Source organism: Mastigoproctus giganteus, chromosome 10 (assembly GCF_048544385.1).
Source record: "Mastigoproctus giganteus isolate SK-2022 chromosome 10, ASM4854438v1, whole genome shotgun sequence".
NCBI lineage: Eukaryota > Metazoa > Arthropoda > Arachnida > Uropygi > Thelyphonidae > Mastigoproctus > Mastigoproctus giganteus.
In genome coordinates, this window is record NC_143584.1 from 9,011,456 (window position 1) to 9,031,472 (window position 20,017).

At 36.9% G+C, this 20,017-nt stretch overlaps 1 protein-coding gene across 1 annotated transcript in view; it reads right to left on the minus strand.

Moving 5' to 3' along the window:
- The window catches only part of LOC150078673 (RNA-binding protein NOB1), a 52,836-nt gene that overhangs the window by 31,660 nt on the left and 1,159 nt on the right, over nt 1-20,017 (minus strand). The window contains exon 2 of the mRNA XM_090382230.1: nt 9,874-10,006. Coding sequence (XP_090238356.1) covers nt 9,874-10,006 — 133 coding nt within the window. The remainder of the gene's footprint in view (nt 1-9,873; nt 10,007-20,017) is intronic.

A 20,017-nucleotide genomic window follows, 5' to 3' on the forward strand; every position in this document is an offset into this window, starting at 1 on the left:
AAGAATTACAAAGCAGGTCAAAGTTTCTCATCATTTGCACGGAATTAGGTCTCGCTGCTTCAACAGTGAATACTATTTTAAGGGACAGTGCATGTATAAAAGATCAACAGTAATCACAAAAGAGTGTCAGGTGCTATATCGAAGATGGAAAAGCTATTAATAACATGGATGGAAAATCAGATTCAGAAGCAAGTGCCCCTGAGTCCAATGGCCATTCAAGCAAAAGCAAAAAATATTTATGAAGATATTAATGATAAATATCGCTAACCCCAAGCCAAGTTCAACTGGTGGTTTAATAGGTCTGCATCGCACTGATTTCCAAAACATTAAAGTATGCGGTGAAGTCGCCAGTGCTGATTCTGCAGCTGCAGAGAAATTTTGTGTCCCGAAAAAGGCCTCAGAGGTTCGGAAAACTAATGCCAACGAAATAGGCAACTCGTACACCAACCATTAAGTTCAATTATTACTGTAAACGAAATGTTGATACAAAAATATAATAAAATGTGAAAATTATATTTACAATGAAATAAATAAAACTGATATGATCTACCATAAAATAATATGAATTAAAACATCGTTACAATAAAATACTATAAAACATACGCGTAATTAAAAGCGATAAAACCTGTAGCTTTCGGAAGCGTCGGCTTCCTTCCTCAACAGTATCAAAGCTTTTTGCAATACCTCCTTAAATAGCAGTCTCACGGTGCTTCCACATGTGATTCAACCAACGCATGGTCTGAACCAGAAGTGGAAATAGCTCGGGAGCGTGTCATCCGTAACCGCTCATCCGTACTGAGGACAACAGTTTCAAAGAGGGGATGCATATTTAGTCAGAGGAGAGCCTTAAAAGAGTTGAAACAGGACGATGGAATCGTGGTATTACCTGCGAATAAGGGGAGATCGACGGTAGTCTTAAACAAAGAAGATTATCATAGAAAAGCTTTGGATCTTTTGCAGAACAGTAATACCTATAAGGTTACTCAGAGAAACCCATTGGTTGGTCTGGAAAGACGTGTTAATAAAATGGGACAGCTTTGGTTAAAAGTGGAGAAAATTTCTAAAGAGATAGTTTGGTCCCTACATGCCAGGGGATGTCGACTTCCCAGATTTTATGGGCTTCCGAAGACACATAAGGAGAGGGGCGTCACTCTTAGACCCATTGTATCATTTATAGGAAGCCCCACATACGCTTTATCTGGGTTTTTGGCTAAGTTGATCTCCCCCACTGTAGGTCGTTCCAGCTATGTCATCAAGGATAGTAAAGAATTTGTGAACTTTGTGAAAGTCTCGTTCTCATCTATAGATGAGAACGAGATCATGATTTCCTTTGATGTTGTGTCCCTCTTTACATGCATTACTATTATGCATGGAGTACTTTGGGTAAGAATGGCGTTGAATAATGATGTCTCTTTGGGTAGTAGGTTGCTTTTAAATGTAGAAGATATATGTTCTGGTGTGGAACTTTGTCTGGCCAGCACCACTATGGTGTTCCAAGGAACTATGTATAAGCAGCCATGGGTTCACCCATTAGTGCTATTGTGGCCAATTTGGCCATGGAAGAATTAGAAAATAAAGTTTTTGAGGGGTGTCAGTTTCTCATGAGGAAATGGAAGAGATATGTAGATGATACTTTTACCATTATTCCGAAGGGGAGAGAGGAGGATGCACTTAATTGGCTTAATAGCTTCTCCCAATTCATTCAGTTTACCTCAGAGGTGGAAGTGGGTGGTACCCTCCCATTTTTTGGATGTATTGGTCTCTAGGATGGGCCTTAGGATTAAAACTTCAGTGTTTAAAAAACCTATGTGTACAGGCCAATACACCCATTATAGCTCAGCACAAGCTAGACAGCATATGAATAATGTGGTTAAGGCACTAATGAATAAAGCAGGGTTGCACTGTGCCACCTCTGGGGATAGAGAATGTGAAATTAGACAAGTCACAGCAGACCTTAAGAAATGTGGCTACCCTCCAGAGGATCTTGGACAGATATAGTAGAGGGGTTATGTCCAACCGTAGGGAATCATTTGTACTTGTGGCCACTGCATACATTCCTTACTATCCTGGCCTTACTGAACGTCTAACTAGAATATTATGCGGCTATAAGACACGCTATGTGCAGCTTCCAGACGGAGGATGCACACAGTCGTGTCTCAGGTAAAAGATCCAATAACAAAGGATCTTAGCAGCGGAGTTGTATATATGATAAAATGCCCGGATTGTGAGGAATGTTATGTAGGTGAAACAAGGCTGTGGTTCAACGATCTTCTGGGGGAGCATCTAAATGCTATAAAAGTCGTGGATTATGGTAAGTTTTTTTTTTGGTAGTTGTTGGCGCATCAGCTTCTGTGGCCATAATGCACCTCCCAAGGTTTTTGCAGTACTTTGATCCAAGCCTGAGGCAGGATTCGAACCCGCAACCTTTGGGTTGCTAGGTAGGTACTTTACCCACCCGGCTACCCTTTTTGGTAAGTCTGCTGTGGCCGAGCATTTTTGGGAGAAGCAGCATCGGATCTTCCCAGAGGACGTGGTTATTGTTGACCGGGCGCATGGGTTCTGGGACTGTAAATGGCTTGAGAGCTTACGAATCTGCTCATTTGATAACAATACTATTAACAGAGGCATACGTATGCAATCCCTCTTTGAAACTGTTGTCCTGAGTACGGATGAGAAGTTCAGTTTGACACACTCCTGAGCTATTTCCACTTCCGGTTCAGACCATGCGCTGGTTGAACCACCGTGAGCCTGCTATTTAAGGAGGTGTGATAACAATACTATTAACAGAGGCATACGTATGCAATCCCTCTTTGAAACTGTTGTCCTGAGTACGGATGAGCAGTTCAGTTTGACACACTCCTGAGCTATTTCCACTTCCGATTCAGGCCATGCGCTGGTTGAACCACCGTGAGCCTGCTATTTAAGGAGGTGTTGCAAGAAGCTTTGATACTGTTGAGGAAGGAAGCCGACGCTTCCGAAAGCTACAGGTTTTATCGCTTTTAATTACGCGTATGTTTTATGGTATTTTATTGTAACGATGTTTTAATTCATATTATTTTATGGTAGATTGTCAGTTTTATTTTATTGTAAATACAGTTATCACATTTTATTATTTTATGGTAGATCATATCAGTTTTATTTATTTCATTGTAAATATAATTTTCACATTTTATTATATTTTTGTATCAACATTTCTACAGTAATAATTGAACTTAATGGTTAGTGTATGAGTTGCCTATTTCATTGACATGAGAAATTTTGTGATGTGTTGGAAAAAACCCCTTCCAAATCTCCACAGCCCTCAACTTGTGCAGCGGCGGCATGCTTATCAGCTGAAGGGTTAAATCTGGCAACGATGCTCCAAAGGCAAAACTTGCTGACACTATGCCCGTCTCCTCTCTTTTTTTGTAATTTTATAATTTTGAAATTTTGTAATTTTTCCTGCGCATGGAATAAAAAAACAGAATAAATAATTCTATTTACATGTTTCTTTTTTGCTTCAATCAAATTTGTGAGTGCTGCATAAGCATTTAGGGAAATTCGGACTTATGTAGAGTTCTGTGGTACACAACCCTTACGTAACTTGGGCAGTGACTGTATTCTACACCCTTTTAGACAAAATCAATGATCCAATGCACCATGGAATCAGAGCTCCGCAAACCCCAAAATACATTGAATCATCAACCCTAATCCTTGAGTGAGAGAATACAATCTGTTCATATTTTAAAAAATTAAATGTTTTAAATTCAAAACATTTAATTTTTTAAAATACAGATGGATTGTATTCTCTTACTCAAGGATTAGGGTTGATGATTCGATGTATTTTGCGATCGAGCTTGGGGTTTGTGGGCCTTGGATCATTGATTTTGTCTATGAGGGTGTGGAATACATGTAAACTATTTGTGTAGTTGTTTCAACAATGGAGAGTATCAGCACCAAAGTGTTCTACAAGACATCAGAGGTAATCCTCCATTTATTAACTAATTGCATATTTTATTTAATAGTTTAGAGTAATCAATCGTATTGCTTTTAGCTAGTTGTTAAAAATAGATTTAAACAGTGTTATATTTATTTCTGCATGTAATTTTCTTCCATATGCCCACTGTGCAGGTTCTAGGGACATGACTTTTTGTACAGTAATAGCAGAATTAAATGTTAATTTCTACACTCGGGAATATGCCAGAAATTCTAATCTTTCCAGTTTATGCTGCCACGAGTTATTAGTGTTGGTGGTGAGAATGTGATTTGGCCTGACAATAAATGACGTGAGAGGAAAAAAAAAATAATAAACATCTGAAAACTAAATGAAGTTAAAAATACAAAAACACTGCATTCCTAGGTTTGTTAAATAATATAACATTTTTTTAGCCTCACCTTATTCATAAATGGTTCTGCATTCAGACAGCAATTATTTCTTTCATTATGATTTAATAGTTCTAAATACTTTAATAGTTATAAATACTTTAATGATTTAATAGTTCTAAAGGAAGCAAAATTTTGTTGTTCCATCACAATGAAGACATTTGGCAAGTTGTTTATTTCAAATAAATTAATGCATTTTGCCAAAATGATAGGATTTTTCAATGCATAGTTTGATAATGTTTAGAGAAGATCAATTATGGCCTTAATAAAGCAGCACTTTCAAAACACGTTTATTAAAGATTCCTCACAATGAAACTGAAAATTTATATTTCTAAAGTGAAGGATGCAAGGATCTTTAAAGTCAAGCATGGCAAGGGTTTTGTTCTGGAAATTTTTGGTTTATACATGAGGAAACCACTCATCATCAAGAAGGCGCCTCCGTAGCCAGGTGGGAGGCGGGCAGGAGCAGCAGTGCGTAGCAAGCGCTTCTTAATTAGACCAGGGTTCGAGCCTGTGACCACCAAATACAGAGGATGTGGAAAGGTCAGGGAATGACCACCACATATTCCCGGGGCAATATGGCCTTAGTTGCTAATGCTCCTAAAAAAAAAAACCAAATAACAAATCATCATCACGAAATAAGAGTACTAGAAAAAAAAAACATAACAAGAATTCATCTAAGGTGCTAATTGTTTTATGTTCATTTTCAGAGAAAAAGTTAATTGTAAGTGGCCAAAAATGTTTCAACCTATGCTTTATCAGCATGAACTCAGTAGATTTGTTCTTTGTTAATCCTTTTTCAAGCGCAAACCATATACCTGTTTAAATTTTGAAGTCTATTTTATGCCCAAATCACTTTATTAATATATTTATGGTATAATATAAAATAATTTCTTCAAACTTTGAAATTAAAATACTATACTCATCTTGTAAAAATACTATACAGGTAATCCTCATATAACAGGGTACTTAGGTTCCTATAAAATGTCGTGTTGTGCGAACCTGTGTTATACAGGACTAAGAAAAAGTACAAAATGCTTTGCCATACACCGAAGCCTCACAAAGAATTCACCAATTATCGTAACCACCAAATTGTCACATACAGCAAAATGTCAAACACCAAACTCTCAATGTTTCGTTCCAAAAGCTAACAAAAATGCACTATTTCATTAACAAAAATACACCATTTTAGATTTTGTGTATCTTCTACTTTCTTTAAAAAATCAGTAATCTGGGCTTGTTTGCTTTTGCTTGATAAATCTTTATGAATTTCATCATATGGAACTAAGCATTTTTGAAGCTCCCTTTTGAACTTTGGTCTCCTTTCATTCAAGAATCTGCATTCAGAAAATAAGATCCTAATTGCTCGGCTAACTCTATGCCTTCCTGTATGCTTTTTAGTGTAAAATTTGGAAGTTTAGAATTTTCATCTGCTCTATCATCCTCTGAATTGATTTGGTTTTACCTCCTATGCCATTTCCATCAAATCCACTTCGCCAGCCTCTTTTTCTATCAGTAATTCTTGAATGTCTTCAGTAATCATATATTTTTAGGAGCACAGGCAACTAAGGCCATGTTACTCTGTGTATATTTCTATAAATCACATATTTCCTGAGGTCGATTTTCTGTTTTGCTGGACGAAAAAGCAGAGATTCCAGGAGAAAAAAACCATGCTACCCTCACCTGAGCCCAACTAATTAAACCACGTTGTGAAAAAGACCCATAAAAATTCCTCCCATCATTGACGGGATTCCAGCTCAGATCTTTTCAACCCAGTGTGGGAGGAGGGCGATTCTATCAACTGCACTACCCACGAGGGCTTCAGTAGTCATATCATCAAAACCTTCCCCTCTTTCCGACATAGCAAGTTCTACTATCGCATCGATTCTGTTTTCTGTCGGTTCAACCATATTTCCTGAATGAACTGACTATGGCCATACATTTTTCCACAAGCATTTAATGTTTGAAGGTTTTACTTCTTTCAGCAATAAAGCTATGATTCTGATACAGTCCACAATTGAGAAATGCCACCCGAAAAATGAAATTCATCTGCTGTGCTGTCCTGTCGTAGCCGAGTGGTCAGGAGCAAGAGTGCATTGCACGCGTTCCTTGAGTGGACCAGGTTCAAGCCCGTGACTACTAAACACGATAAATATTTGTATTGACGATTTATTGTAAACTCTACTGACTTGGTTGTCGTGCTGGAGTATAAACAGAAAATTTAATTTTTTTAAAAATGTTTCCATGCCCTCCATTACTTCAATAGATTCGGATTCAATTTTATCCAAAATCCATTGTAACGATTTTCTCAAGTAATGAGTTTTAAAGGTGAATATTCAATGGTCAGGCCATGCCTTGAGTACTGCGTACAAGTCTGGAGGCCTCATTTTAGGAAGGATGTAGATTTGCTTGAGCGTGTACAGAGAAGAGCAACAAGATTGGTGAGGGGAACGAAGGAGTCCTCTTATGAAGAGAGGACTAAGTTCTGCAAATTGCAGCAGCAGCTGGAGACTAGGCACCTGCGAGGTGATCTGATTGAGGTATATAAAGCCTTGAATGGGTTGGGCACACTGAATTCTGATGGGATTCTTCCGCTTGCTCAGATTACGAACCTAAGAGGGCATAACTTCAAATTAAGGAAAGACAGCTGTAGAATAGATGTGCGGAAATTTGCTTTTAGCCAGTGGGTGGATTTTTTTTTTTTTTTTTGGCTGATGCTACATAAGCTCATATGCTTGTTTTCTTGCATCACATGCCTCTAACACTATTACTATTATTATATAATGCCTTGATCTAATGGCCAAATGAAAGAAGTTATATTAACCTAGTACAACTGCAATGGTAGGAACATAACTTCAACATTTGGATGTTGAATCGTATTTAGCAGTCAAGCTCATGACTGCTCAAAACGATTAACATTTGTATTGATTGATTTATTGTAAAAAAGAAAATTTTTTTTTTTTAACTTTGAAATCTGGATTTTTCCACAAGTTCAATAGCACAGAACATAACATGGGGATTTCCCAACAAAATAAAATACAGGAATTTCTCAATAATTTTTATTCACTAGCGAGTCAACAGCGGGGATTCAAAAAGAGTGGAAATGTTGAAAAATTACATCCAACATAGGATGTAATTTTTCAACATTTTGAACAAATTCTTTCAACAGGAAGCAGGGTTTTCTCAGCACAAAAGCACCATTATGCAAGGTTTACCGAAATTCTCTAATCGTGTTAGAGCAAAACTGTGTTATAAGAGGATTGCCGCAATTTATCAATCATGTTAGAGAAAAACCATGTTGCAGAAGTACCGTGTTATATGGGTGTTGCTGTACTCAACTTTAAATTTTCAAAACAAAATGATGGATAATTTAAATATACATAAAACAGTGCACCTACATAATGATCTGCTACCTATTAATAACATAAAAATTAATGTTAGATTTAAACACACTTGATCACTCAGCTTAAAAGCATGTAATTACAAAATAACAGCTCAAACCTTCACAATACTGGCAGTGATTTATCTCAATAGATTTATCTAAATATATCTTTTATGATACTATTCTCCATAAACCAACATGTATATTTAACAAAATAAACACTATATATATATATATATATATATATCCAATTTTTTAAATTTAATAAAATATAACATAAGCCAGTAGTATGGTAAAATCTGTCGCCATCTATTTTCCTTTTTTCTTTTATATAAGCTGATTCAGCTTACAGTATGTCAGTGGTGTGGCTTTGCTCTAGAGTGCTGTCTGTTCTATATTTTATTTTTCGCTGCATAAGGACCACCGCTGTGCAAATCCTCTGCATTGGTGGATCGATCGGAGGAGGGAGGGTGAATTGGTACTTCGATCTTTTCACCATGGCGATGATTTGGATAGCGATTGAAATGCAGCGATTCCATGACCATTATTGGCCTCGTGGTCCTCTGTCGAGATGGGGCATGATGGTCAGTCTATTTTATTTTAATTTATTTTGATTTTGTTATCATTTGGTAGTTCCTTTAACCCTCTTTTGGTGATATTTCACGCCTTTTGGAACTGGTACCTTTCAGGGGGGTACCGCTAAATTAATAAATAATTGGCATTATCCTAAATTTTGTATAGTTTTTGTTAATTGGATTTAAAGATCGAAATTATATAAGGGTTTTTGGGGCTACTAATTATATTTATTCTTTTTTCGTTTGATTGTTTATTTGGGTTATTTTTGCTCTACAGTTTTTACCATACTACTGGCTTATGTTATATTTTATTAAATTTAAAAAATTGGATGTATTTCAGCTTCATATGGAGGAATTGCATGTCGCTGCCTCTAATGAACGCTTAAGGATTTATTTATTTATTTCATTATAATTTAACTTTATTTAATATAATTCAATGATAGTATATATATATATAAAGTATATTTTATGTAGAAAGTGTGAAGAAGAGGAGTTTGGTTTAAACCTATTGCATTTACGGTATACACTGCGAGCTCGACTAAAGTGAACTCGATATATATAGGGTAACTTTTTTTTTTAAATTGATTGATTTTGATTTCATTAATTTCACTCTAATTGGTAATAAAGTCAAACATAACAGAATACAGACAAAACAGAGCTGTATTCTAGTAAATTTTGGTCTAAACAATTTGAGATGAAGAATCCATATAAAATTACCTCACCCCCACTTATATGACCAAGGAAAGCAACAACTCCAGAAATGTGCAAATTTTTTTTGGCACTATTTTCAGGGTTCAGTACTAACCATTCTCCATGAATACTTGACCATGAAGTGTCAGTTCTTTCTGGCTGCCAAGAATGCTCATACCTATTCAGTAGCAGTGTAGGTATAAATTTTGTGAGAAAAATTTACACATGCATGATGATTCACAAGGATTTCTTTCAAGAATTAACTGATTATGAAATGTGGATTCATCACTGGGCTTTGTGGACTCCTGTTTTCTTTTAAAACAGGAGTCCACAAAGCCAAAAAAATTCAGGACTCAACCTTCCACCAGGAACATTGTGGTCACTACTTGGGATACAGAACAATTCTTTTGATACATTACTAAAAAGCCAAAGAAAATAATTTATTGTAAAACCAAAGAACATTCCTGATGATCAGAAAGCTTAGGACCAAAACAAAAGAGTTGGCAGGTACGGTATACCTCTGCTTGACAGAAGGTTTGTCAAACAGGAAACAAACTATCATCAGGAAAACTATGGAGAGGATATCAAGTTAACAAAAGAAATTTAAAAATAATATTGATATAGGAGCAGGAGAAATGAATCCAAATCTATGTGTTATTAGATATGTGTGCTTATATATATTATACTTGTGCTGTGTGTAATGTGCATAAAGCCATTTAAATTAGTATCAAACAGAAATTTATTCTCACCAACAATTTAAAATGCATTCCCCTCCTCCTAACTACTCAAAACAGTGTATTATAATTAATAAAAACTTCCAAATAGGAACTGAATAATCAAGTTAGAATCAAGAAGCTCACTTACCATGTTTAATAACTTCTGAAGGAATTTCTCGAAATTTAAGCTCATATGGTAGAAATTGAAGTCGCTGTTTTGTTGCCTTGTCCTTGATTTCTCTTATAACATCAGGTACAGTATAAATATTTTCTCCAATTTCCTGTTAAATAAATTAATGTGTATTAATTCATCATCATTACAAATAATAGCAGTGATGTAAAAAACAATTTTGATAATACTGATTTCCCTATTACAATTAAAATGTGCTAAATAAGATTTAAAGAGACACAAATGTCGAAATTTAGCATGTATAATAATAATAATAAAGCTGTTTGTATATCTGTTACCAGCACAGTTCAAAGAACACGAAACCCAGAGACTTGTAACTTTGTATTATATTAAAAGAACTCTAGTGCACTACCAAAGAATCATTTTTTTACATTCCGTTTTTATCACACATACACATGTAAAAAAGGAATACCTCCACCATTACTAGTTAGGGCATAAATTAATCGGATGCCTAAGTTGCCTGCGCCTCCGTAGCCAGGTGGGAAGGAGCGGCAGTGCGTAGAACACGCTTCTTGATTAGACCGGGGTTCGAGCCCGTCACCACCAAATACGGAGGATGCGGAAAGGTCAGGGAATGACCACCGCATATCCCGGAGCAATATGGCCTTAGTTGCTAATGCTCCTAAAAACCAAATAACTAACAATAACTAACAAACAAGCCTAAGTTGCCTGACAGACTCATTCTACCACTATCTTTCACTTTCAAAAGTAATTTCACTTGACAAACTTTCAAAGGTAAATAAAGGAAAGCTTTAAGCATGGACAATTTTATAAAAAAAAAAAAAAAAAACTGATGGTGTGAGGGTCTAGGCATTAGGCAAATAATTGGTATACTCTGCAGGCCCAGTAATGAGAAATGAATGGAAATTACACTATTTATTTGTAGTAGTAAATAAACTAAATAAAAAAAAATAAGTAAATAAATAAACACTATTTATTTGTTTCTGAAACAGTCAAATGAATGTTGATTAAAGAAGCATTTCTTAGTGCATTATATTTATTCTACAAGTTGACTGAAACCTATTAAACAGTTTTATGTTATTTGATTGTTTAGGATAACAACAATGTGAATTTAGAAATCATTTCAGTCAACTGCTTCTATCAGCAGCACTAACCTCTCTATATTCCAAAGCAGATTCAAATTTTTATTCTTCCTCCACCCCAACACCAACTTTCTACTTCAAAAATGCTGGATGCACTAGTATTTTCAACAGCAATGAAAAGAAAGTCAGGCGGCTATAATCTGACTTCTATCAGATTACCGAGGAAATCAATCATTTACACACTAGCTATCACTACTATACAGATTATGTTTCTTAAGGTAATTTCAAATAATGTGTTCATTTACATTAAAAATTATTTTGAAAGTTTTACAGTACAAGCTGCCATCTCTTTCTATGTTTCCAACTAATAAACAATTTTAATAGGTGGCAGCACGAAAATAACTTTGAAAATAAGAAGGATATTGTACCTGTTAGCTTTCATGTCTGAGTTTGGTTTATAAGAGCTGAAATTTAGATCTGGAAGTTGATGATATCGAAATTATGCATAAATAGATGTAGAGGTTTTTTTTTTAAATGAAAACCTCAAACATGAGAGGTATTAGAACCGATAGTACTTAGTACCGTGCTTGGGTTGGAGGTTCACAAAACGAGAGAAGATATTTCTTGACATTGGAATTAACTTCTGTGGACTGTAATTTTCAGGAAATACATATAAAGGAAGGTTGTTCCAGAAAACGACAGCTGAATGAATAAACGAGGAAGATGAAAAGTTGGTTCTGTGAATTTGAAGTTGGATAAATGGATGTTGGCGGCACGTGTTCGGACTGTTTTGAAAGAGAGAGCGGGAATTATAGAAGCCAATTCAGAAGAATAGTTCCCATGGAAGTATCTGTACAAAAATAATTTCACCGACACGATCTGAGCAAATGTTGACATCAGTAGTTTTGAAAGAGTAATCGGACCAAGGAAAAGAAGAAAAGAAATCTCGCATGTCATCCCATTTTGCATTCTTGTAATGCAAACAACAAGAGGTTCAGAATAGCCATGAGATAAAGGCTCCATTGGAGAAGAGACAATAACCAAGTTGTGATCTGAGGTGCCTAAAGGACCACTCACTTCGACCGTGTACTTAGAAGGGTTGTTTGTGAGAAAAAGATTAAGTGTGTTGGCTGTATGGTTAGGATTGTCTGGTATTCTGGTAGGTAAATGTACAATCCGTGTGAGGTTATTAGTAGTAATTGCAAAAGCTTCAGCATCTCGTCCAGCAGGATCAGTATGACTAGAAAATGGAAGCCATCTGGTGTTGTGAACATTATTATCAATCACCAAGGAAAATTATCTCACTGTTAGGAAAGTTGGACTGCAGAAAGTCAAGTTGGAAAGAGAGGAAGTCAAAGAGCTCCAAGTGATTAGTGGAAATGGGAGAATGGTAGGGACAACAGATGAATTTGACAAAATGAGGCAGAGAGATTTTAAGCCAGAGAAGATCGGAAAGAGGAGATTTCAAATTACCTGGGTCTCTGACAGGGAATATCGGAACGGACATATGCACAAGTACTACCTTTGAGGTGAAAGGAATCATACAGCAAATAATTTGGTCAACTGAGATGAGCATAGTTGAATCAACCGATAACTGAGATTCTGTCAGAAAAAGTACACTGGGTTTGGCACACTGCAAGTGGAAGTGAACTAGGAAGTGTTTGGGAGGTTTAGATCTTTTTGCAGATAAGTTTGTTCTATTAGTTTGACAATTCCTCATGTATTCAGAAGTAAGAAAAAGCAGGTAGGACATGCTGGAAGAAATTCTTGGATATGGCGTAAGTATATATCCAGCTCCTTGACATATTGCGGTTAGACAATACAACCCCACATACACACTACTCAGACTCCCTTCAATCACTATCTGGCAGATTAGAGGTAGCAAGATTATACACTAGCTGATTTGGAAGCCTCCTAAAGAGTTACCAATAGGTTTGATCCAGTGTACTAACTAGCGGCCGGGCGGTGAACACCGTTTTAGAGCTGTACCCTCTAAATGTAAGGAAGATTGGATCTCGCCATAACATCCATCATAAGCTCAAAAGTCATCAGTCATGCTGCATAATGGAAGGATTGATTGGAACTCAGCTCTGGAGAATAAACATGGATTCCACCACTTCAAGCTGCCAACACGCAAATTGGTGGTACTGCACCAGTTGATGAGAGTCATCTACTACTACCTAGTGCATTAAAAAAAAAAAAAAAGTAACTGGAATTTTTAAAAAAAATTCTGGGTTTAATACTTTTTGCAATAATTTTACTTTAACAATTGTTAAACGTGAATGTTTAACAATCACGTCAAAATGAAAAGAAATTAATATAGGCAGTTCTCGACTTTACGAGTTAATTCGCTCCTAGTGCACGCTCGTAAAGCAGGAATTTATTTGCCATAGACATAATGTTAAAAATAGGGGTTACGTTATCAACAATGAAATTAGTTTATGTTTAAACAATGACTCTTGATTTTTTAAGGAGTCCTTATGTGCTGTAATGTAATAACTAGATCGTATGTATAGCTTAGCTTAATTTTCAGCACTCACCTCATATTTTGTTTAAACAATGATTGATTTATCGAAAAGAAATGAAAACGTAGCCTGTAAAATCAAGCAAGTTATAATAATAGAGAAATTATTTATGACTTACAAATGTTAAAGAATGTTTATTCTTCATCATGAACTAAATTGGCTCGGCACTTGTTGGTTTGTTGCATAAAGAGTTGTTTTCTTCAGAAATGCTTCAAGAGGCATTTGTTTCCAAGATAATCTTCTCTTTTAATTATAAATCTTCCGATTGCATGCATAAGCATTTTTTAACGGCACACACAAGCAACTAACACGATTCTCGTGGAGTAACAAGTTTATGAAGCTTGAAAGGAACGAAGAGAAGATTCTGAAAATTTGTTTTTTATACGATTGAAGATTTCAGCAAATGGAAACACATTTCACCATAATAACGGAAAAACCCGCACAATTCCAGTTATCGGGATTATCGCAAATGCAATAAGATTGAGTTTACTACCCGTTTATAATTAGATACACTAACAGAAAAGCCCAATAAACCAGAAAGTGCAAATTGTTTTTATTGTTTTATGGTAGTGACCTCCAGAAATGTGCTTTAGAAAAATGTTACAAAGGCGTTTTTAAAATTGATTCTTATAACGAAACATATGATAACAATGAGAGCGTAGTGCATTTAAATTGAAAGTGATTTGAATTGAAAACTAATACAATTTACAAAACACGCTCACCACCTTTTAGATGGTCTTAAGGTCACGCTCATGACCTTAAAAATGACATTTTAGAGAGATAAATAGCTTAGCAAAAATTTCAACTTCCAAGATCTTGCAGCGAATTATCAAAAAAACAATGTGTTATTGAGCTCACATTACGACATTTTAACGATACGATGGTGTCTCTGAAGCTGATTAATATCGTAAAGTGGGGTACACTGTACTGTATAGCTACACCCGTGGTTTGGAATGCAGTATTTATTTATGAATGTTTATCATTCATTTTTTGCAATTACTGTTCATATTTTTGATTTTGTTGAAACTTGGGGGGGGGGGGGGGAACCTTGTAAACCAGGGAACTCGTAAAGCGAGAACTGACTGTATTTAAAAGCATTTGTGTACAAAGTTTATTTTTTAAAAATCTACTTTCATAAAGAAACTCACTCCACAGTCCAACTCTATTGACATCTCACAACAGGGAGCCCACACATGCTCAAAAAAAGCTGGCTTACTCATGAAAGGGTTAAATTGATTTAATTGAAAAATTTGCACTATTACTGAGAGTTGTTGGATGGACCTGTTTTAAGTATCCATGAATAAACTTTTTCTAACATTTAATGAGTAACCATTTTTACCTCTCAAGAACTTCAAATGTTGAATGCTTGTTTGGAAAAAAACAAACGAATCTATGGCCTGCTACTCTTTGGTATACACAATTTTTGTTGAATCGTGGAGAACTTTACATATTAATGTGTAAAGCTGATAAGTTCGAGGAGGATGTGCAAGAGTAGCAGTTTTTTTATAATAATAAATTTAACACAGCCTATTAGCAAATTTAAGTGGAGTCCCTCACTGAACTGTGAGGGACTCCACTAATAACATTAGTCCACAAAGAATAATGTGAACTGATTACCACTCTGTCTTCTGAACCATTCCTTTATTCATAGCAGAAACTTGCCCTTAATGCTGCACTGCTCCAATTTGTACAGCAGTCTTATGTGCAACAGTATTAAAAGCTTTCCTGAAACCCAAGTATATGATATCAAAATTATGTTTTGCATCCAGTTCCTTTGTAACCACATTGTAGTATCCACTCCAATTTTCTAGGTGGTAGATGACTCTCATCAACCGGTGAAAAACCACCACTTTGCTTATTGGAGGCTTGAAGTGGTGGAACCCATGTTTAGTCTCTAGAGCTAAGTTCCGGTCAACCCTTCCCTATCTCTTCCATCATGCAGTACGATTGATGACTTTTTTGAGGTTATGATGATTGGATCTCGCCACGGCGAGATCCAATATTCGTTACATTTCAAGGGTACAGCTCTAAAATGGTGTTCACAGGCCGGCTGCTAGTTAGTACACCAGACCGAACCTATCGGTAACTCTCTAGGAGGCTTCCAGATCAGCTAGTGTATAATCTTGTTACCTCTACTCTGCCAGATAGTGACTGGAGGGAGTCCGAATAGTGTGTATGGGGAGCATTATCGAGGCCACGTTATGTCAGGGATCTGGGTATATTCTTACCACGTGTACGCCATATCCAAAAATTTCATTACTTCATACAGCATGTCCCACCCACTTTTTCTTACTATTGAATACACCATGAATTGTCAAACTAACAGAGCAAGCTTATCTGCGAAAAGATCTAAATCTCCCAAGCACTTCCTAATTCATTTCACAAATATACGTGGTCTCAATTCTAATCTCAACGATGTCCATTTCCACTTGCAGTCTGCCAAACCCCACGTACTTTTTCTGCCAGAATTTCAGTTATCGGTTGATTCAACTACTGCTCATCTCAGATGCCCAAATTATTCGCTGTATGATTCCTTTCGCCTCAAAGGTGGTACTTGTGCACATGTCCGTTTTGATATTCCCTGTCAGAGACTTGGCAATTTGGAATCTCCTCTCTTTGATCTTCTCGGGCTTAAAATCTCTCTACCTCATTGTGTAAAATTCATCTGTTGTCTCTACCGTTCTCCCAACTCCACTAATCACTTGGAGCTCTTTGACTTCCTCTCTTTGCAACTTGACTTTCTCCAGTCCAACTTTCCTAACAGTGAGGTAATTTTCCTTGGTGATTTTAATGTTCACAACTCCAGCTGGCTTCCGTTTTCTAGTCACACCAACCCAGCAGGTCGAGATGCTGAGACTTTTGCAATTACTAATGACCTAGCACAGATTGTTCATTTACCTACAAGAATACCGGACAATCCTAATCATACAGCAAATATGCTTGATCTTTTTCTCACAAACAACCCTTCTAAGTACACGGTCGAAGTGAGAGGTCCTTTAGGCACTTCGGATCACAACTTGGTGATTGTCTCTTCTCCAATGGAACCTTTATCTCATGGCTTTTCCCAACCTCGTGTTGTTTGGCATTACAAGAATGCAAAATGGGATGACCTGCGAGACTTCTTTTCTTTGGTCGAATTACTGTTTCAAAACTTCTGATGTCAACGTTTGCTCAGATTGTGTCAGTGAAATTATTCTTGCAGGAATGGAATCCTTTATCCCACACTCCACTTTAAAATCTCATCCTTTATCTAAACCTTGGTTTTCTAATAAATGTGCTAAGGCTGTTCAAGAGAAGAATGTTGCATATCATAATTGGCTTGTTTCTAATTCTTCAGTTTCATTTTCTTGTTATTTTTGGTTATTTGGTTTTTAGTAGCATTAGCAACTAATGCCATATTGCTCCGGGGATATGCCATGATCATTCCCTGACCGTTCTGCATCTTCCATATTTGGTGGCTCACGGGCTCGAACCCCGGTCTAATCAAGAAGCGTGCGCTACGCGCTGCTGCTCCTGCCCACCTGGCTATGGAGGCGCCGTTTCATTTTCTGCCTACATCAAAGCTCGCAACAATTGTAAAGCAGTTATTAATCAGTCAAAACTAGAGTTTGAACAGGCTAAGAGTAGAAAACTTGCTTCTTGCCCTAATGGTAGCCGAACATTCTAGTCTCTTGCCAAAGCTATTGGCCGCAACTTTTACCCATCTCTGCTCCCACCTCTGTCCAAACCAGATGGTTCTGTTGTCACTTCAGTCAAGGATAAAGCTGACCTGCTAGCATCCCATTTTTCTTCCAACTCATGTATTAATGATCTTGGTAAAACACTTCCCACTATTACCAACACGCTCCATTCAATGCCTCCTGTGATCTTCCGTCAAAAGAATATCAGAAGGATTTTGATGAATCTTGGTGCTAAGAAAGCTCCAGGTCTTCATGGTATTTCTCCACTTGTTCTCAAAACCTGTGCTCCTGAACTTACTCCTATTCTTCGGCGCCTTTTTTCACTTTCTTATTCCAAAGGTGCTTTTCCTTCTCCTTGGAAATTTGCTCATATCCAGCCAGTTCCTAAAAATGCCGGTGTCCCCAAATTCAGTTCTTTCCCCCACTCTTTTCCTCTTGTATATTAATGACCTTCTTCCATTGACTGGAAATCCTATCCATAGTTTTGCCTATGATAGCACATTGCATTCCACTCTCCATTTTGAGAAACCTTGTCCTGCTCAATCAGCTTCAACTTCTCGAAAATCTGCTACCAATTCCTTAAATGCCGATCTTCAGGTAATTCTCCAGTGGGGCAAAGACAACTTAGTTGATTTCAACCCTTCTAAAACTCAGTCTTGTCTTATATCTCGCAAAAAGGATTCTTCTGCTCCTATCTTTAGTGACACTCCGATTTCTAGGCAAAATGATGTATCTCTTTTGGGGATTACCCTGACTTCTAATCTCTCTTGGCACAAGCACATTACAAATATTGCTTCCTCTGCATCTAAAAAACTTGGTTTTTCTCTTTTGCTCTCGGCATTACTTTTCTTCCAAACAGCTGCTCACTGTGTATAAATTGCAAATCCGCTCTGCCATGGAATATTGTTCCCCCATCTGGGGTGGTGCCCCCAAAACACCTCTCAGGCTTCTTGATTCCATTCAGAAGAGGGCAGTTAGGTTAATTAATGACTCATCTCTAACAGTCTCTCCACTCGATTTCTCATAGACGTACTGTTTCTGCTGCATGCCTCTTCTACAGATACTTCCATGGGCACTGTACTTCTGAAATGGCTTCTATAATTCCCACTCTCTCTTTCAAAACAGTCCGAATACGTGCCGCCACCAGCCAACATCCATTTACTGTCGAACTTCAAACCCACAGAACCAACTTTTCATCTTCCTTGTTTATTTATTCAACTGCCGTTTTCTGGAACAACCCTCCTTCATACATATTCCGTGAAAATTACAGTCTACAGAAGTTCAAGTCCAATGTCAACAAATATCTTCTTTCGTCTTCTCAACCTCCAACCCAAGTATGGTACTAAGTACTATAGGTTCTAATACCTCTCGTGTTTGGGGTTCACATCAAAAAAAAAAAATCAAATACAGTCTGATCACTGCCACTCAGTGGGTCTTGTACCTGCAGATTCGTAATGCATGAATAATCACTGCTGATAATCAGATCAAGAATGTTACTCCCTCTTGTTGGTTCTCTAGAAAAAAGTCATCCAATAATTCCACAAAAATCTTGCTGACGTGCGAGTGACCAATCCACAAGTTCCAGTCAATATCTGGAAAGATAAAATCCCCCTTTATAAGACATTCTGATTTACTGGCCCATTATTTTTCTGTACAGTTGTTTGTTGTACTCATCAGTCATTACGTCTATAATACACTCCTAGTCTCATTTTTGCTTTCCCAGTGCTTATGTCACACTAAACTGATTCCACATGGCAATGGCCACCCATGTCAACTGGATGCACTGCCTTAGATTTTATGTGCTTCTTAACTAAGACAATAATCCTCTCTTATCTTGTCTCTCCTTTCCGTATACATTGTACTCCCATATTCAAATTCTGCATCCCTTATAGCTGAGTGACACCATGTCTCTGATATCACAACAATATCTGCCTTTGATGTTTTGACCAGCACTTCAAATTCACCAAATTTATTTACTATGCTCCTAGAATTGGTGTACATGCATCTGTTCAGAACAGGGTGTTCTTACTCTTAGTTATCCTAACACAGCTTATGTATTTGCTTGTTTCATGATGACTCCCAGTAGTCACTGAAATCTCCAGCACCTTGCTTTCAAGGCCACTGCTCATTCCAATAGCAGTGCAAAAATCATTTTCAGCTCTGGCTATTGTTAATCTATTAGTCTGTGTATCCACCCCCACTCTAAGCAAGCAGTTTAATTGAACATAAACCACATACAATTATGATTTTCAGCCAAAATTTGTGGATGCTGGGCAGCATAGCGTTGTCTTTAGTTAGCATCATAATACATTATTCTTTCTTAATTTCAAGAAAAATGGCAACTTAACATTAGAATATGATGCAAGAAAGCAAGCTCATATAGCATCAGCCAAAAAAAAAAAAAAAAAAAAAACCCTTCTCATTTCACCCATCCATTCACTCCAAATGTTTGTCTAGTTCTGCCTTGAATTTATTTAAGTTGTCAACTTCTACAACAACAGATAGAAGTTTGTTCCAGCAATTAACCACCCACTAGCTAAAGGCAAATTTCTGCACATCTATTCTCCAACTTTTCTCAATTTGAATTTAGGTCCCCTCAGGCAACTAATCTAGGCAAGAGGAAGAATCCCATCAAACTGAGCTTGCCAAAACCATTCAAGGCCTTATACTCTTCAATCATATCACCCTGCAGGTGATATGATTGAAGCCTTTCTTCATAAGAGCAATCCTTTGTTCCATTCACCTATCTCGTTGCCCTTCTTTGTACTCCCAGCAGCTGTATATTATTCCTCAAATAAGCCTGCAGACCTGTATACAGTACTCAAGGTGATAATCACCTCCTTATCCCCACTAG